General features: G+C 39.4%; 1 protein-coding gene across 3 annotated transcripts in view; it reads right to left on the bottom strand.

The window, feature by feature from the left end:
• The window catches only part of KAT5 (lysine acetyltransferase 5), a 485129-nt gene that overhangs the window by 419586 nt on the left and 45405 nt on the right, over nucleotides 1-20138 (bottom strand). For 2 of the 3 annotated variants that reach the window (XM_044069174.1, XM_044069176.1), the window contains exons 5-6: nucleotides 10672-10737; nucleotides 10369-10491 (exon numbers count right to left, since the gene is read on the bottom strand). In XM_044069174.1, the coding sequence (XP_043925109.1) occupies nucleotides 10369-10491; nucleotides 10672-10737 (189 nt within the window). The remainder of the gene's footprint in view (nucleotides 1-10368; nucleotides 10492-10671; nucleotides 10738-20138) is intronic. The other variant, XM_044069175.1, reaches the window with a different exon arrangement.

The following is a 20138-nucleotide window of genomic DNA, read 5'->3' as shown; positions in this document are numbered from 1 at the left end:
GGGGTCCAGGGTAGAAAATAGTGTGGGAAGTAATAGCCAGGGAATTGTTATGGCTAGGCTTGTATAAGCCCTTGGGCCGATAGCCTAGTACCAACCTATGAACCTATAGTTAACAGACTATCAGAAGGAAGAAGCCCTTTGGTCATTTTAGCTGTTGCCAAACTTTGCATCTGTGTGATAAGGGGCAAGTGTGCACGCATCTGTGTGATAAGGGGCAAGTGTGTGCACGTTTGTGTGATAAAGGGCACTCTGCCAGTATCTGCTGAATTTTACAAGACCACTTTTATCTCTAAAGCTGTCCCAGCACAATCTGGTAGTTAGATGTAACTTTAAATACACTATACTGGTATGTTCTTCATATACTGAATTGATAAGGTCTGTTTTGTGATTTATGATTTAGTGTTGAATTGTCACTTAATTCCTGTAGGTACTGGTGTGCCTTTGCTGAGCCGCATTGCAAATGTCTGATAGTACCATCTGTACTCAAGGCCTGGTTTTTGCAATGCCCAAGAGCATTAATTGAATATATCTGGTTTATATTAATGGCTGCCTGCTTCCTAGGTGGTCTAGTTTGTACTGTTTCCACAATGTGGAGCTTCAAGTAAACCAAATGAGCACAGGCAAACCTGTAATGTATTTGTTGTCTCGTAAAAGTATATAGGAATAAGAAATTGGAAAATAAAAAAGGAGAAATGTGTGAAATGAGGAAAACCAGAGTATGGCATACACAGTAGAACATGATAGTACACATGAGAGATTTCTACATAGCTCGGAATTTTAACTCTCACACCATTGCATCTTCAGGATGGATGCCTTATTCCTCTTTGCCACAGAATCAACTTTGTAGGAAAAGGCTGAAGTCATTCTTCACACAAACAACTGCAACAGAATGTACACTGCAATCAAACCATCAGCTGTAATTTGTACATTTCATTATCATTATTATATCTGGATGTATTGTACTTACTGCATGCAACCTGTTATGATTATGCTTGCAAATATACAGCTGTGTCTTACATTTCTGTGTTTCTTGGTAATTCATGACTTATCTGATCTGTAGTGTTAGACATGCAGTGCGTAAGCCATTCAATACCTCTGGCCTTAAATTGTGTGAGGATATTACCTGGGGGAGTTATATAACATGCAGTTGCCAAAAACTGAAGGCCAGGCTGGATGGCACAGATAACCATATATTCTTCTTTTGGGGGCTGCATAAGAGAGTTGCTGTTATGCCACAAACAAGGGTACACTGCTCTTTTGGAGGGACAAAGCTCAGTTACTCTTATGTCACAAACAAGCGTAGTCTGTTATTTTGGTGGGAAGCAAAGATGAGTTCCTGCTATGGCACAAACAAAGATATGATGCTCTTGTTACTCTCCTTTTTCTTCATCCTGCCTGTTGCTTGATCTTGGGAAGGGTTGTGAAATCAGAACTAACTTCTCTCTTTAATGATTTACTAGTACAAAGGTTGTGGAACTGTGTAGTTATAAAGACAGGAAGAATTTGATTGTTCCCAGGTGGTGTAGGCATGGTTGCTTAACCCTCCTCAGGCATGGTTGCTTAACCCTCCTCTCAAAACTGTAACACCTTTAGTTTTGCAGCCATGTTTGGATGGATTTGGATCAGGGTGACGAAGGCCTGGGGTCATTCTTGGTGTTGCCAAACAAACTTGTGGTTATGTGTGTGAAATGGTGAGTTTGTGAAAGGGTGAGTGTATGGGGGGGTGAGTGAGTGTGGTGTGGGGGGTGAGTGAGTGTGGGTGAGTGAGTGAGGTGAGTGTTGAGTGGGTGTGAGTGAGGGTGGTAAGTGAGTGTGTGTGGTGAGTGAGTGAGTGTGAGTGGGTGGGTGAGTATGGTGGGTGATGAGTGAGTGAGGGTGGTGAGTGAGTGTAGTGAGTGTGGGTGGGTGAGTGAGTGTGGGTGGGTGAGTGTGGGTGATTATGGGTGAGCGAATGTGGGTGAGTAAGTGAGGTGTGGTGAGTGAGTGTGGGTGGTGCGTGAGTGAGTGCACTTTTTAATTATGTGCTGTAGTATTTGCACTGCTTGTGTTTGAAGTAGTCATTGAAAAAGGATATCATTTTAACCAAAAGTAGGGGACTTTAAGACAGCAGTGAATGCCTGTTAAGTCAATGAAGTGACAGCAGCTTAAGGGAAAACGTGGCAGATGTGATACAATTTTTTGGAGACAAACAATACATTCTGGGATACTTAGAGGGAGAGTAAACATATTGAATTATTTCAAAATGCTAGCCCCCATGTGGTCAGAGTCAGAAATTGCATATAAAAATATCTAAAAAGCTCTAAATAGGAGTGCTGTTAAAATGTAGGAAACACCAAACCATGACGAAATAAATATGTATTTTGAGTCTGAGGGTGCAGTTGTCCTTTAAAGGGAAACACTCTTCATCAACATGATACTGCTGCATCAGAGTCCTCAAGCTCCTCACATATCCCAGGCAAAGCCTTGGATCTGGAAAAGCCTGGGGGGAGGCTATAGGTGGGCTGGTATATCCAGTGAATGCAAAGAGGAGCTAGTGGCAGCCAACAGTCAGCTGTGTAAAGGAAAACATGACCCCCCCCCAAAAAAAAAGTATATATATATATATATATATATATATATATATATATAGCAGGACTCAGTGATAACTCTCAGGTTTCAATGCTGACACTAGAAACAAAGATGAAACCTTCTCATTTTATCAAGAACAGCGGACATTTTACATGGGTGTACAGTTTGATGACTAGGTTCTTCTGCAAGACAAAAGTTTCTGAAGATCCATTTTAAAAGAGTAACATCTCAAATTTCAAAAACAGTAGAATAAAAATGCATAGAAGATCAGGTACACGACAGCAAACTGTACACAAACATTTCAGGTTTTAATCTGCTTATATGTGAAATAGAGCACACCTCAAATGAGGAAAAAAGCAATTTAGAGAATTTATATAAAGTACAGTTTAGTACCGACCATAAATGTAGATGTTAAGAGTGCTAATACAGCTGCAGTCATAACAGATGGGTTATCCTGCCGTCATGCGGGTGGGTCCTCGGTCGGCCGAATTCCAAAGTCTAGGTCCGGTGTCGGTTGTCGTCACTTCTTCCTTGACGTCAGTGCGGCAGGGGTATAAAAGAACCAGCCGACGCCATTTTCTTCAGTTTTTCTTGCCCCAGATGTCAGGTGCCCCCAGAAGGAAGGCAAAACATAAACTTATGCAATAATGCAATGTAATATAATCAAAGAACAGTGGTTTGCAAGCAAATACACCATAAAAGAATACCCCAATCAAGTTGTATGAGGAGGTGTTTGTCATAAGGCCTGTCCCAAGAGGGGATGGAGGGAGGGAAACCTGGACTGCAGCTGTATTAGCACTTGAACATCTACATTTATGGTAGGTACAAAACTGTACTATGTTCATCGTGCATACAGCTGCAGTCATAACAGATAGAATCCCAAAGCTAAAAAGGGGTGGCAGGCACTAAGTGGAACTAGGATGAGCAAGGATGCCCTGCAAGACTGCTGTGGCAAAGCCTGCTCTTGATTTAGAGTATAGTGGAAGGTGATAGTGCTTGGAGAAAGTGTGCACAGAACTCCAAGTGGCTGCTTCCAAAATATCCTTGGTAGGAACCCCCCTGAGGAAAGCTGTAGAGGTAGCTGTGGCCCTTGTGGAGTTAGATCTGATGCTTGTAGGTACAGTTTTTCCATGAAATGAGTAACAAAAGCGTATGCAGTGGGCTATCCATTTTGAGATTGTCCTTTTGGAAATAGCCTTTCCTTGAGCACCTGTAGCATAGGACACAAAGAGTTGCTCTGATTTCCTGAATGGCCTTGTCCTGTCCAAATAATAACAAAGTTGTCTGTGAATGTCCGAGGAATGCAGTAGTCTTTCCCCTTTGTTTTGTGGGTTAGGATAAAAGGTAGGTAAGTGGATAGTCTGATTCAAGGCTACACTGGATACTACTTTTGGCATGAAGGAAGGATTGGTTCGTAAGGAAACTCTGTCCTGATGGAAAATGATGAAAGGTTGCACAGCCACGAGGGCTTGTAGTTCCGAAACCCTACGTGCTGAGGTGATAGCCAGAAGGAAGGCTGTTTTCCATGACAAATATTGCAGTTCTGTTGAAGCAGCTGGCTCAAATGGAGGCAGGGTCAGTTTTTCTAAAATGAAGTTGAGGTCCCAAACAGGTACTGGTGGTTTCCTTGGGGGTTTTATATTCTTAGCTCCTCTGAGAAACTGTCTTAAGAGAGGATGAGAGAATAAAGGAGGATCAGTGTTGTATTGTGCAGAAATGGCTGAAACATGGATCTTGATGGAGGAGAAGGAAAGTCCACTGTTTAACATCTTAGCTAGGTACTGTAATATTCGAGGCAAATTTAGTACCCAAGGATTCTGGCCCTTTTTCTGATTCCAGGCACAAACATTTCCATTTGGCGGAGTAGGCTTTTCTAGTAGGTCTTCTGGTCTCCAAAATGACATCCTGCACCTCCTTGGAGAGGAGGGTCTGTTGGGAAATCAAGGAATCCTCCATGCGGCTAGATTGAGGGTTTTCAGCTGACTGTGAAGAGTTTTGAAGTTGTGCTGGGTCAACAGAAGAGGCACTAGAAGCAGGATCCATGGTGGTCAATGCGCCAGGCTCCTCAGGAGTGGATACCAGTGTTGTCTTGGCCAGTCTGGAGCAATGAGAATCATCTTTGGCCTCTCTGCTCTGGCTTTTAATAGAACTCTGGGCAGCAGAGGAAGAGGTGGAAAGGCGTAGACTGTCAATGTTGTCCAATTGAAAGAAAGTGCGTCCACTTTCCAGGCCTGTGGATGATAGGTCCTTGAGCAAAATTTTTTCAGTTGGTAATTTCTGTGGGTAGCAAAGAGATCTATGTCTGGCCGTCCCCATGCCCGAATTATCTTTGCGAAAACTTGAGGATGCAACTTCCATTCGTGTGGATCTGTCATATTTCTGCTTAGGTTGTCTGCCAGCGTGTTTTCCTTCCCTGGCAGGAATTGTGCTTGAAGTTGGATTTGCAATTCCAGAGCCGTGCACAGGGGGTATGAATGAGTTCCTCCCTGTTTGTTTATGTACCACATCACTGTGGTGTTGTCTGTTCTTATCAATAGCTGGCCTGGATGCAGTAGGTCTTTGAAGGCCATAATAGCATTTTGTACTGCTAGCATTTCCTTTTGATTGATGTGTAGGTGCTTCTCTTTTTGGGACCATTTGCCCTGAATGCACTGATCTGCCATGTGCACCCCCCAGGCGTAGTCCGGGGCGTCTGTTGTGATGATTTGATTTGCTTGAGGCATGCAGAAGTGGAGACCTAGGTTTCTTTGGCATGCTTGAGCCCACCACAGAAATTCCTTTTGAAGACATGGAATGAGTGGTATAATTGTTTCCAAACTGTGGCTGTGTTGAGACCATAAGTTTTTTAGGTACCATTGAAGTTTCCTCATATGCAGCTTTGCACATGGGATCAGCAGGATGCAAGATGCCATGAATCCCAGAGCCTGCAGGACTTTCCTTGCAGTCAGCCTGGTGAAGGTTGCCATTTTTCTGAAGTATTGAGATAGTTGCCCTTGCTTCTCTGGCGTGAGGTAGGCCATCTGGGTGTTTGTATTCAAGCTGGCACCCAGGAAAATTATTGCTTGAGAGGGTATTAGTTTTGATTTCTTTTTGTTGACTGTGTATCCCAGAAAGTTCAACAATTTTATTACAAACGCCAGGTGTTTCAGAAGTATGTGCTTGCTGTCCTCTTGGATCAAGCAGTCATCCAGATATGGGTATATTTGTATCCCTTGAAGTCTGCGGAAGGCAATTACTGATGCCAGGCATTTCGTAAACACTCTGGGCGCAGTAGATAAGCCAAAGGGCAATGCAGAGAATTGATAATGGGTTGAACCTGCAAGAAATCTGAGGCATCTTCTGCAATCTTGTCTGATAGGGACATGCCGGTATGCCTCCTTGAGGTCCAATGTTACCAGCCAAGACTCCTTACCCAGCATGGGAAGAAGCTGCTGTAATGTGAGCATCTTGAATTTTGGCACGAGTAAATATGTGTTTAGGATGGATAGGTCCAAAATAGGTCTCCAATCGTTGTCCTTCCTTGGTACCAAGAATAGTCTGGAATAAAAACCTTGACCTTGTTCTTTTGCAGGTACCTCTTGAATAGCTTTCATGTCCATGAGAGCTGAAATTTGTTTTTGTGCCTCTGCCCTTTGATTTTGTGGCAGGTTTGGCATGCCTCTCATTTTTGGAAGGGTGTGAAAGTAGAATCTGTAGCCTCTGTCTATAATGTCCAGGATCCATTTGTCTTTTGTGACAATATGCCAATTTTTTGAAAATAATGCCAGTTTTCCGCCTAAAGGTGCTGCCATTAAAGCTTTGCTTGGCATGCAAAGGGGAAAGTCATTGTGTCTGCTTTCTGAATGACTGTGATCTATCCTCTCCTCCTCTTGGTGTAGGTGCTTGCCATCGTCTGGCTCTAAATGATCCTTGAGATTGCCCTCTACCCCTCGGGCACCTGTATCTACCTCTTTGAGGTCTGTCCGTGGCTGGAAAGGACCAATTTTTTGAAGGCCAGTTTCTGCTGAAACATGGAGGTTGTACCTGTAGGAAATCTTTCACTGTTTGCATTGATCTTGCCTTTTCCTCCATTTTCTTTAGTACCTCCTCAGCTTTAACACCAAACAATACATCTTTTTGAAGAGGTGCATCTAGTAATTTAGCTTTGACATGATCTGGTAAGGTTTGCTCTTTGAGCCAAGCATGTCTACGTATGACAGACCCTGTAACAGCAGCTCTACAATTGGCCTCTAAAGCATCAAAACCACATTGCAAGGTATGTTTACCCACTTGCGCTGCACTATGCAACAAATCCTGCAACTCCTTTAAGTCTGGTTGTTCAGGTTGTGCCATTTTGCTTTTCAACTGAGATAACAAAAACTGTTGATACTTTAACATATGGAACTGACAGTTTAAAGCCCTCATGGTTAAAGTGGCCGAGGTGTATACCTTTTCCCCCCACCTTTCTAAAGCTCTGGAACCTCTCTCTGAAGGTAATGGGTTTTTGGCAGTAGAGGCCTTAATTCCCTTGGGACCCTGTGAAATAGTTTCTGGGTCAGCAGCATGGCTTTTGTATAGGAATTGGTGTGAATCAGGAACCCGGTAGTACCTGTCAGGTTTAGCAGGAGCTGGAGGTAAAGAATCTGGGTTGAGACTGGCTTCTGTGTACACATCTAAAATATCCAAGACAGGAGGGATAGCCAGAGGCCTATGCTGAGGAAGCAAGAGAAAATCCCTGAACCTTTTCTTGGAATCTGAGTAATCTTGGCCTTCCCAGTGAAAGTGTTCCCTCAAGGTATGTAAGGTTTCCCCAAAAGAATAGTCCTCAGGGGGGGGGGAGACCGAGGGAATGGACTCCTCAGCATCAGAATCTTCAAAGGGGGAATATGAATATTCCTGGTCCTCAGAATGTTCTGAGGTAATAGAGGCTTGGTCTGAGGAAGGGGAGTCTTCCTCCAATCTGGGCCTTTTGTCCGAGGGGGGTTGAGAACCCCTGATAAGAGTAATCAAATCCTCAGCCATTTTGAGCATCTGTTTTTTAGGCATGGGGCCTTGAGAGGGGCTCTGTGGAGCTTGTCTTTTAGTTTTCATGGCTGCTTTAGATTTTGTGAAAGCCTTAATGGAAAAAGAGGAAGGCCTGAAGACACCTTGAGAGGTGGCAGGCCTGTCTAAACTCTGAATTTCCCCACCAAGAGTGGCGTCGGTATCTGTAGTTGGAGTGGGGGCCGAGGAGCCTGCGACCTCGGGCACAGAAGACACCGCTAAAGAAGCGTCATCGGTACTCAGGGGCTGCGTAGGCGCCTCGCTGAGAACCGAAGCACCTGTAGCCGGCTTTAGCGTGGTGTCGGTAGAAGTCGCGGACCTCGTATGTCGGTCCTTATCTTTGCGTCTTTTACTCAAAACTGGAGTCTGAGTATCCGACGACATAATGTAATTAAATTTTTTACCAAAATAGTGTTGGGCGAACTCCGCCCGACGCTTAATAGTGCGTTTGTTGAATCTAGCACAAAAACGACAGGCCGAGACGTTGTGGTCTGGGCCTAAGCAAGGAATGCAGAAGGAATGGAAATCCTTACGAGGTATTTGCTTCCCACATGAAATGCAATTATTAACTTTGTCTGACATCGGTCTGAGGCAAGAAAAGTTTCCCCAATGGGGTAATTAGCTTTCAAGAAGATTTCGGCTGAAAAATTTTCGTAAATCTCAGGAGCTGGCCGACCGGCACTTGCGAACTGCTTCTGGTTCGGGCACCGCGCGGCAAGAAAGACTGAAGAAAATGGCGTTGGCTGGTTCTTTTATACCCCTGCCGCACTGACGTCAGGGAAGAAGCGACGACAACCGACGCCGGACCTAGACTTTGGAATTCGGCCGACCGAGGACCCGCCTGATGGCAGGATAACCCATCTGATGAACATCAAGAATAGTAAGCCAATGAAGTCTTACTATAGGCTTATACTTTAACAAAGAACTACAAGTGAGTCACTGAAGCCTTACACCAACACAGAGCTAGAACAGGAACAATGAAATCCATTGAATTTAGGTTAAAATAATTTAAGTTACATTTTTAATAACCGTATTTTATATACAGAAAAGCACTGCATTTTCTTTCAAATCAATCACACATTATATGAAGAATAGTGTGTTTTAGACTTGGGCAGTTCTTGATAAACAAGGAAAGTCACCAAAAAGCTTAAGGCTATAGAAAATAAACAGTCAAGGAATACTAAATGCCAAATCAAATTTACAAAGACTCATTAAAAATTCGGCAGACAAACAAACTTTGAGGCAATTATTTTCTTAAGGTGGAAAATAGGAAATATATATTGGTGAAAATTGAAAAGGGATATAACCACAGCGCATAACTTGAGCCTTCATTTTATATCATGTAACATAAGGTTTAATAGATGGGACATTACTTCCGTCCTGGAAGACCAAGCACAGTTTAAGTATTAAGTAAGCTTAGGAACTCTGAGGATTAGAAGAAATGTGACAGATTAATTTGTTAAAGGTGAGACAAAAAACAATGCTGGATTAAAAGTAAAGGAGGAAAGGATAAATCAAAAAGACCGTTTTGGGTCAGTACTTACAGTGAAAAAGAGAAGCTGCCTGGACTCGTACACAGACGAAATGCATTTTTTTTTTTTCAAATTCTTTGATTGCAGCTCTTAACCATAGTACTTTATTTAATGGATGCTGCACAGTTTTAAGACACAGGTTTAGTTGCTGGCTATTACCTTCCCAGAGACAGAATAAGTGTTGTTAAAACATTAACAACCAATGGTTGTTAAAACATTAGCAACCAAAGAAGAATAGGTAAAGGCTCTAGAACCTGATGAAGAAAGGTAAAGGGACAGCATAGCCTCCAAAAAAATGTACTGTTACGCATCTGTGGAGCAAATAACCTACCTTTACAGGCACGCAAAAATGAGAATGAGTGTGTCTGATGGTAGTAAACAATGCTAAAACAATGTATTAAGATTACAGTAGTTGGAACTTCTAAGCCTGGCACTAGTGATTCTCAATGTATGCAACACAGAAGTCTAGCAGGAGACAGGCTGGAACATCCCACCAGTGGCATGTCCCTAGGAAATGGAACAAGGGAAATACCTGCCTTACAACTTGAAAGGTTTCTGAAATGATTTGATAGCAATGGAACAAATATCCAATAACGAACTGATAGATACAAAAATTCATTATATCTGAATATGCATAATCCAGATTTTTTTCATGCTAATTTATAAAATTAAGAAAACATATTGGTCATGCTAAATTCCAATATAATTACATAAACTTCTAGGACATAAACTATGCAGACAATGTGTATGTAGAATAAAGAAAAAAAAAATAAAAACAGATTTTGACACTTGACTGTGTATAAACCCAAATGACGCAAAAGTCCACATTCTAATTTTAAAATATAGAGGATTTTTATTTTAGAATCTTTCTTGGTAAGTTCCTGCTTAAGTTAATCCTCACTGTATAACATAAATCACTCAGCGACAATGGAGATTTAAATGCTTTTTTTTATGTTGTACTTTTCGTTATACAATGACCAGGGCAACTTACTGCTGCTTATATGTCTGGCTCTATGTTAAGTTATTCAGGGCATGCAGTTTCAATAATGAGTCTAAATGAACCAAACTAGCAAGAAAATGAGCACATTTTAACAATTAGAGAGTTCTGTATGCTCTATAATACACTGGCTCTTTTTGGGAAAGAAAACAGCCTACACTAAAGTTTCACAGTCCTATGTTACTGCTGCAATCACATACCAAATACATACAAATGCCAATTACCGGACCTATAAAAACAGGGTCTCACCTGTGGATATAAAGATGCTTGGCTGCTCTCCGATGATGAGGAAATGGGAGTTGTTGGGGAACCCTGGGATACCAGGGATACAGCGTCTACCTTCCTCTTCTGAAAGTAATCAGAAACAAAATTCTGACCCATATAAAAAAAAAAAAAAAAAAAAAAAAAAACACTTATGTTCTGTAAACATTTAATTGATTATTTTTTGGACACCCATGTGATCAAAAAAGGATGTCTTACAGACAATAATGCATAGCATTAAAATTACTGAATGTTAAAATCAGGAACAAAGGCACACTGCTGAGCTTTTACCTGATAGTACTGTGGACAGCCAACACTCCTAATTTCTGATTCCACTCCCCCTGTAGTGTTTTGCTCCTTTGGATAAAGGTAAAAAAATATATACATTTGACTGAAGAACTGTATACATCAACAATAAATTTCCTTTGGATATTAAATATTAGGAGCAGCACTACTTTTAGAATCATGAAAAATTCATGACTCTTGCACAGACATTTTTGAAAATAAAGTCAAAGCAATAAAATAACATTTAGTACAAGTATACTTTACACCATGCAAGGTAATGAGCAATTTAAGAAGCAAACTATTTTTATTAGGCTGGATTTGGGAAGAATCTGACCAGCCATTCAGAAATACATTATGAACAAATGAAAATAGCTCTAAGTATATTCAGATAAAGGGCTGTAAAAATGCAAGAAATTTAAAGTGATGTTTCTTTAACTGTGACTGGTTCCAGAAGCAGAAATAAGAAGGTAAATGTCATTAGCAGCCAGGAACTGGTTCTACAGCAGTTAACATTTTATCTAGGAGCTATTTTACATACTTATATTTAATACAATGTATGTATTTATTTAAGTGCATGTGTACACACGCACACACACTAACTATAGTTTAACAGTGTACTTAACGCACAGCCTACGTCTTTAAAGCGTTTTGACTGTAAGATGGCATTTCAAGGCTGATGTACTACTTGCAATAGCAGAAAATTGTTATACCAGTACTTAAATTGTTACTTACTCCACAGCCAACGCCTTGTGGCATTTATCGAAACAAATGCAGACATTTCAGTAAGTGGCCTTTACCAAACTATTTAAAAAGTAAACTCGGAAATAAAAATTATACTTCTCTTTGAATGAAAGTTAGTCCATTTTTTCCAGAGATTAGAATCCCCATCAAAATGATAGCAGGTGTCACAGTTGTAGTAAGAACCAAATGTTTAGACAATGCAGCCACTATACCACTGAAACTAGCCAGTTTAAGTGGTACAGAGTGATAAAGCCCCAACTTTGATTCAGGCAATCTAAGTTCACTAAGCAGCTTAGGCTTTTGAAGGAGTTGGTGGGGAAGATGGGTATGCTCATCCTTGGGGATGGTGGGGCAGAGAGGTACAGATACTGCCACAATCCCATGGATGAGGGACAGCGTTTCAGAGGCATTCTAGGAAAAGGCTTCTGCCCAACATTTTAGGAAGAGGCTTCTGCCCAACCCAGACACTCTGGTTATAGTTCTCATTAAAAGACTGCATTGAAAGGCACTGCAGCCATACAAAAGTGCCCTGGGATATTGTCAAGAACATAACAGAATGGCAACCCTTCTTTTTTATTTAAACACTTATTAAATCACTTAAGACATAGGCACACATACATTAATAGAAAAGACATCTTAACATTTTTTCTTTTACATACTTTACTTTCTTTCTTTATAATAAATGTCATGGAGTCCAACATTTTTGCCTTCTCTTAAAACCTCACTTTTCCTCTTGAACATTATTAAGCATGTATTGTTTCTCACAGATTGCATGGATTTCTATGTAATTTGTTCTTTCCATTTTTTAAAGATCCCACTTTAAGTTCTTTTCTCTCTTTTTCAATTTAATAATTCAGACGCTGGTGGTTAAGATTTTCATTTCCATTTTCTAGTAACTGCTTTTTTGGCAGCTGACAGAATTCAACTCAATAAGGCGTTACTACATCTATGCAATTCAGATATTGTGTTCCCAGTTCAAAAGAATAATTTACTTGGTTACAGCCATTTGCTTCCCCAAGATTTCTGACAGATTACATTTTCAGGGGATTTTTAAAATATAACAACTCTTTACACTCCCAAAAAACATGTTCCCAATTACCTCTTTCTTCCCCAACATAACTCCATCTGCTATCTACCAGATGATAACATTCTTTGCAGTTTGCTTCGGGTATAAAAAATATCTATGCAAACACGCCCAAGCAGAAATCCTACACCTTCTGGACTTTGTTGCATACTTGGGAGGCATACATATATCCTCCCCTCTGTTCTCTTGTAAACTGCTTTACTGGTCTCTCTACACAATATATTCTAAACTCCACTGATTGATTCTTATAGTTATCATGCAATAGTTTACACACCCTACTGATTATCCCTTTTTAACAGTGGCTTCTGTACTACATTAGATTTAAAACTCTACCAGAGCAAGTCATTCACTTAGGACCCCCTTATCCCTTTCTCTTTGCCTATACTCCAATATCAGCCCCTGGTAAGGAAGGCAATATCTAACAGTCAGATTAAACTTCTCAGCCCACTTTATTACCTTTCTCCTTTTAATTATTTTACTCCCAATACATTGGCTCCTTTGCCAGTTTTCTCCAGTAAATTCCAGCCCCTGCTTGCCTATTTTCTGTACCTAACTTGCAGTTATCCCTACTGGAAAATTTCCTGTCTTCATTCCCTTGTTGGCTTAGTTCTTAGAAACATTTCACAACTTTATGAATAATACCCTGTATGTTTATTATTCTCCTTGAGGATATGCATCCAGAACCTACTTATTTCTTGAATTCTCACCCCCACTTCATCATTATCAATTTCAAATTATAACCTTCTGCTTATACTAAGTGTAAGAGCTTTAACTGCATAGCATAGCTATAAAATATCCTCTCAAATTAGCCAATTATAAACCACCTTGTACTGGGAGGATCAATTTATCCAATTTAACTCTTGCACTCTTCCCCTCCCATATTAATTAAGAGTTGAAGGAATTTATGTCCACAAGTTCTCCTTTGATTAATAAAAATATGCCTGACCTGTACAAAAAATGAGAGTAATACATTTTCACTGCTTGTATCTCATTATCCTTACAAAAGAACAGCTTCTAGTTTCTCCATTTTTATATTATCTTTAAGCCTCTTCCCACATGTCCTTACCTGGCATAACAGAAGCCTTTTTAATCTATCCTCCGAAGAACTTCATCTTATCTTGCCCCATAAACATGGGTATTGGTAAATCAATCTGTGTAGAGTACATAATTTACAGCTCTAGCCTTTCTTTTATCCTCATTGATTTTATATCCCGAAAAGACTTGAAACTGTAAAAAATATTTCACAACACTGAGATGTCCTTTTCAGGATTTACCAAGCACAAAATAATATAACTGGGAAAGAAAGCAAACTTTTCTTGATTACCATGCCAATTATATTCTTAAACTTCGGAGTCCCTTTATTTTCTTTGCCAATGGCTCTAAATATAAAGCAAATAAAGGAGAAATAAGACCCTCCTGCCTGGTTTCTCTGTTCAAATACTTCTATCAGAGAAGAACCCTCCCACTTTAATTCTTGCCTCTGATCCTTTATAAATCCTCCTAATTAATTATTGCATCAGGGAATGCAAATGCTTCCACTGCCCTAGTCATAAAATCACAGCTTACTCTGTCAAATGCTTTCTTTGCATCAAGACTCACCAAAAGCAGTGGTACTTTTACATTCTGCTTCCCACTTTATCACCACTGTTCTACTGATGTCAAATATTTGCCTCCCTCCTCAAAACCACATTCATGCGATCTAACAAACTTCCCAATTCCAAATCACCTTTACCATTGTCAGCTAGTATAGACATAAGTATGATGAGTCTTTATCCTCTTTGGGTAATACAGCCACCATAGCTTTCTACCAAGGTGCTGGCCCTTCTTTTAAAATACTATTAAAACAATATTTTCATATCTTTACCACCTTCTTCCCTCCTAACCTTCAAACTTCCGCAAGAATACCAGCTGTTCATGGAGTCTTCCATGCAGATTAATTACATATCACCATTTTCATCTCCTCTTCTCCTATCTTACCTACTAGTTGTTGAGCCTCATCTTCATCTAACCTTGACATAATCAAGTCTTATACAAATATTGTAATTTGTGCTCTTTTGTAGATACAACATTCCTCTGCTTTATACAAATTTTCATAAGAATTTCAGAAATCTCTCTCGTACCTCAATGGGATCTTTGGTTATTTTTCTTGCCAAAGGCTCTCGATGTTTGATCACAGCCCTTTATACTTTCTATTGCCTAAGTCACTGTGCAAAAAGTTTTTGTGCTCTGGAGTGGTTATCAAATAGCTGCTTAACAGCACTCTTTCTAAATTCATGCATATTATCCACATGCTCTCTTATTTTCTCTTTAGCACTAAGCAGTTGCTCTTCCTCTTATTCTGCAAGATTCCCTTTATTCTGCGATACTTTAATCTTTGTCAGTGACCTTAAATAATTTCCACTACTTCTTAATCACATCTTTTTCTTTTATTTCTACTGTATTTTGAAACTCCATTTTAAATCACACTCACTAGCTATCCTCTCTGCAGAAATTTCTATCTTCCCTAATAACTCCCAAATAATTTCCATTACCCATACCTTACATTCCTGTTTTTTAAAGGGTAGGTGGGAAAGCACTGATGTCTCATTCTTACTTCGTTATCCTGCATTTTTATCTTCATTTTTATTAGTGCATGAAATGAACTAGTTATTGGGCATATGTTGACGCTTTCAATTAAATGCACATGCTCCTATACTTTATATCTTGTCTAGCCCAATTACTGTACTGTACAATATGTAAAATGTAAATTCTGTTCAATTTCCTACTACTGAGTCCATGTCTTCCACTCCAAATATTTTCATAAATTTCTTCAGAGATATTCCCTTTTGTTACATTTTCCCTTTTAGGTCTCTCTCAAACATCTTCACTATTGCAAGTCAAGTTCCGGTCACTATCTATAAGTAATATTCTGTGCTGAAAGCCGATTTCTACCTAAATTTTCTTAAAGTCCATAATAGCAGTTTTGGTGGAATATAAATACATGCCAATGTAATCCTCTTCCCATACAAATAGCTTCTTACTACCACAAATCTGCCATTACTGCCATTTATTTCTTTTATCAGTATTGGAGCCCCTAGACCCGTGGTGGTGGTGCTGTGGTAGCATTGTCGCCTCACAGTAAGACGCTGTCCGGTTCGATTCTCAGCTAGAGCGTCTTCTGCGTGGAGACATGCGTGAATGGGCGTACCTTCTTTGAAGGTTGTGCGTCACGCCTGGCAAGCCGGTACATAAAAATCAGCTACCAATCATTAGTGGACCGGAGTTCCGCTGTGGCGACCCCTAACTGGGAAAAGCCGAAAGACACAAAAACTATTGGAGCCCCTCTTGCAATCTGTATTATCACCCCCCCCCCCAGTATTCTGGTGAATATCCATCCTAAAATCCTTTCTTGGTTAAATTCACATTCTGCAAGAGATGAATTTGGAAAGAAATTAGCAGTACTATGTGCGTTATGCATTTCTTAATATAATTAATTTCTCTTTTCCTTTCTGTCTTTACTTGAAAGGCCATTTACGTTCCAAGACAATATGGACAGATACCATTATGATAAAAATCTACTTTTCCAACCTATTCTACATTACAGTTTTTGAATGTGTAATTCCAGCTTTTGTCTTGCATGCACACACTAATGTTTAGCAGGTCCAAACTTTTATCAACATTTGAACCTGTGTCACGTTTTTAAAGACTTTTTGTTTTAATGAAAATCCTCAAACAAAAAATAGTTACAGTTTCATAACATCACAATCCCTTCTGAAGTTAGAGCAAACACACAAAACTGTGTACATTTTCAACAAATGAAGTTTTTAACCTTCCAGAAACAAATAATTATCCCAAATCAACCACCCACGGACATTACCTAATCTAAAATTAAGGTTACCCATACTGAAGCATGTGTTTGTGTTCCCTCTTACACAGATTGCGGTCTGTTCTTTTATCTCCATTCCCTCCAATATGTAAAACATCTCGCAAGTTTTAGAAAACATTAACTTTTGCCTTATTTAAAGGTAGTCTGTGCACTTTTTCTGTTCTATAAAATAATTAAGGCTGCTGGGGCGGCTACTCTTATTCACTTCACATGATTTCAAACTTTTCTATTGAACTGTTTGACACTGTACCTTTTGAATTTTGCACTTCCCTTAGCAAAGAATGATACAATTCTCAAGATTACATTCTCCTGCAGACAGCTCATCTCCATGAGAAAGCAGTACGCATATGCATAAAGGAATCTTTGTAAATTTCTCTCTGAACAGAATGTACATAATGCCCCTGGCCAACTGCATTTAACTGCAGACTGTCTTACATTAAGAGCATTTGCTAATCGATACAAACCAATACATTTGCAGATGCAAGAAACTTAGCATTTTGTCATGCCTTTCATTGCTTTGTCTTGTTTTTCAAGCTTATTTGCTTACAAAAAGTGTTTATAGCTTAAGTGAAGGACATTAATCTAGACACCTACCCTTGTACAACAAGGGAAATTATTATTAATTCTACATATAATCAATAGAAATGTACACCTCACTCCAGCAGCCTAAGGTCACAGAACTTTTTTTTTTTTTTTTTTTTTTAAACAAACTTGCTTAGGTCCAGCCTTTTTTATTTTGTTGTAGTGTAAAGCCCACATTTCTTACAAATACTTGGCGATTTAATATCTTTAACATATACAACAGTCACTTAAAGACCCCTCCATTTAAAATACCCCTTACTGCACATACAAAAAATTGATTTAGGTTCCACAGTTTGATTCTTGGCTGGGGATCCTTCTGTGCAGAGTCTGTATGTCCTCCCGGTGTTCACATGGGTCTCCTCCAGGTGCTCGGTTTCCTCCCACATTCCAAAGACATACAGTAGGTGGACTTGACACTCAATTGGCCACAGGTGATCATGTGTGGTGTGTAAGAACTATTGCAGCAGGGCTAGCCACCCAGCAGCGTAAACGTTGGCTCTAGATTGTCGTCACTGGTGAAGTGACACCCTAACCCCATAAGCAAATATGGGAAAAGGGGTTGTGGAGAGATAATATACAGTTTACATTATGAAATATTTATACAAATACTAATAAGAAAAAAAAAAGTTTTACTTACACTTACTTCTTTTTCCCTTATGTAACTCTCTAAACATTAATGGCAAAATGAGGTATACGCTTTACAGTCCACATCCAAGTTTTACAAAGACAAAAAAATTCAAGTCTTTCTCGGTCACTTCTTCCTTACAATACCACATTTCACAAGTGTTGATGCTTTGTAGTCTCCCATGTATTCACTGTTTTAAGTGTTGCTGTTCTTCTTCCTGATCATCTTCATTTCCCAATACCAGACTCTGGTTCAGGTCCAATGTACTTCTAATTCCTTAAGTGAACTCTTGTGCTTTGTTTTCCTCTCTCTCTCCAACATTTTCCTTTGGAACAATGAAAAAAATTCACTGCCAAAGTCCTTCTAGGAACTTTATTGTCAGAATAATAATAATAAGCAAGGTCCCTTTCTGCTTGCTGGCTCATTTTTTGCCGGACAAACTTTATTTCCTCCTTAGCATGTTCTGAACTGTCTTTGATCCTCCAGGAAGAAAAATTCTCAAGACAGATTGGCTATAGGTGCTTGAATCTCATACCCGTTTCTAAACATTCTTGGATTGCTCGGATAAATTTGCCTTCCCTTCTGTCTGGTGTACAGTGAATAGTAGTTTTGCACAAATACTTGCTGTCTACAACTTTTAATTTTTTTTCTGACAAAGTTTTGTCCGTATCAACTTTTTCTGATGGTATGATTGCATCTTTACTAATACAGGTCTTGGCTAGCAGCAGGTACCCAGTCTAACCCTTTGCATCACCCACAAAGAGTCCCTGTAGGCAGCATGCTCACCTCTGATATCATAATCAGAAAGCAAATAAATCTATTCTTATGTAAAGTGCTAGGATTCATGTTCAAATAATGACAATGACGTCTGGCATCTGATAAGAATAGATTTTTTTTGCCTCAAATTATCATATTATGTAAAGTTCTAGTAAGAACAATGAAGTGCAACATAGGTGGACAGGGAAGAGAAATTCCCAACAGTCATCCTTCTGAGCGGGTGCTAGGCCAAGGTAGGTCCATTCTGCTTAAGCTGGTGGCTATACAGCAGCTTAAGAATCCCAAGGAATGTATCACAGGTATATATTAAAAAATGAAATGCTTCAAGATAAATACTGTCCCAGAAAAGTGTCTATATATTTGTTCTGCCCACAAACACACACACACACACACACACACACACACACACACACACACACACACACATATATATATATACATATACATACATATATATATATATATATATATATATATATACATACACACACATATATACACACATATATATATATATATATATATATATATATATATATATATATATATATATACTGTGATATTTCTTGCTATTTGCACAGGGACTGTAGATTTTATCAGTAAATAAAGCTTTACTGATTAAAAAAGTTCAAACAGGAACCAAGATGATTCATAAAACAAGCAGTGATAGTCTTCTCAAAAAAAACTTCTCACCTTGGCAAATTTAAGAAATAGCTCTCCGTCCTTCAAGTGCATGTATCCCTGGACTAGGGACATACCAGCATATTACAAAAGGCCTACAACCACTTGTAAAACTCCTCAGGCTTTCCTGTATATGCAAGATAAATTCAAATTCAGACAGACTGCAGTTCCTTCCTCTGGTAAACAACCTGATGCAAAATTACGGTTAAAAAATGTGCCACATTGTGGAGATTCAGCATGTGTTGTGGAAAAGAGAACTCAAATGAAAAACAAAATCACAAGAGTATGGCAGCCCCAGAAGGCTACCGCAGAGTGGAACAAATTATCAAATACTACTAACCACCCCAACTGATGTGCAGACATTAATACTAGACAAAAGATCAAGAAGTTTCTTAACAAGAACTTCCAAGATGGCTGCACACTGATCAACAGCTTAACTTCAGCTCTCCCAGTGTGAAAAAGACACAGAAAGGTAAGGGCTAGGAACTCTGCCGCTTTTAATAAATGTAGTTACCAGCTAGTAAGTACACTATCTTGATGTCGGCAAAGTAGAAACTTAAGAGACCTGAAAGAAAATCAACTAGAAACAGTGAAGAAAAAACACTGACTGGAAAGAATCCTGCAGCTGTTCAGCAAAAAGTAGTTCAAGCTCCAGCTTTGGTGTAAGATGTGGCTTCCAGTAACCCAGAGGGAAAAAAAAAGGCAAACGTGCTCAGAGCTGATTAAAACAAATCAAACATTGAAGGAGTATATCAACTCATAACAAAAGGCTGGAAAAATGGAAGAAGAAGAAGATTTAAAACAGACATTCAGATGAAATGAAAAAAAGGTCAAAAGCTGGCAGAGTATGAGCCTGCTCAAGAAGAGATGTTTCAAACAATGATTAGAATTAGAGGACAGAGCTTGCAGGGGAAACCTGAAATTTTCTGGTATACAAGAAAAAAATTAGAAGGAACAGAATGCATTAATTTTATTAAGGCACTTAAGCAATTGCACCGTTATTCCACACCAGGATTTGTTAATGGAAAGGGCACATTGTGTGTATGCTGCAAACCTGGCCAAAGAAAGCACCCAAGAACTGTAATAGTAAAGATGCAATCAACTAGCAGAAAGAGTTG

The sequence above is a fragment of the Protopterus annectens genome, chromosome 4.part0 (genome assembly GCF_019279795.1).
Source record: "Protopterus annectens isolate FY-2018-M chromosome 4.part0, PAN1.0, whole genome shotgun sequence".
NCBI lineage: Eukaryota > Metazoa > Chordata > Ceratodontiformes > Protopteridae > Protopterus > Protopterus annectens.
This window is presented reverse-complemented; position numbering and strand designations above follow the sequence as displayed.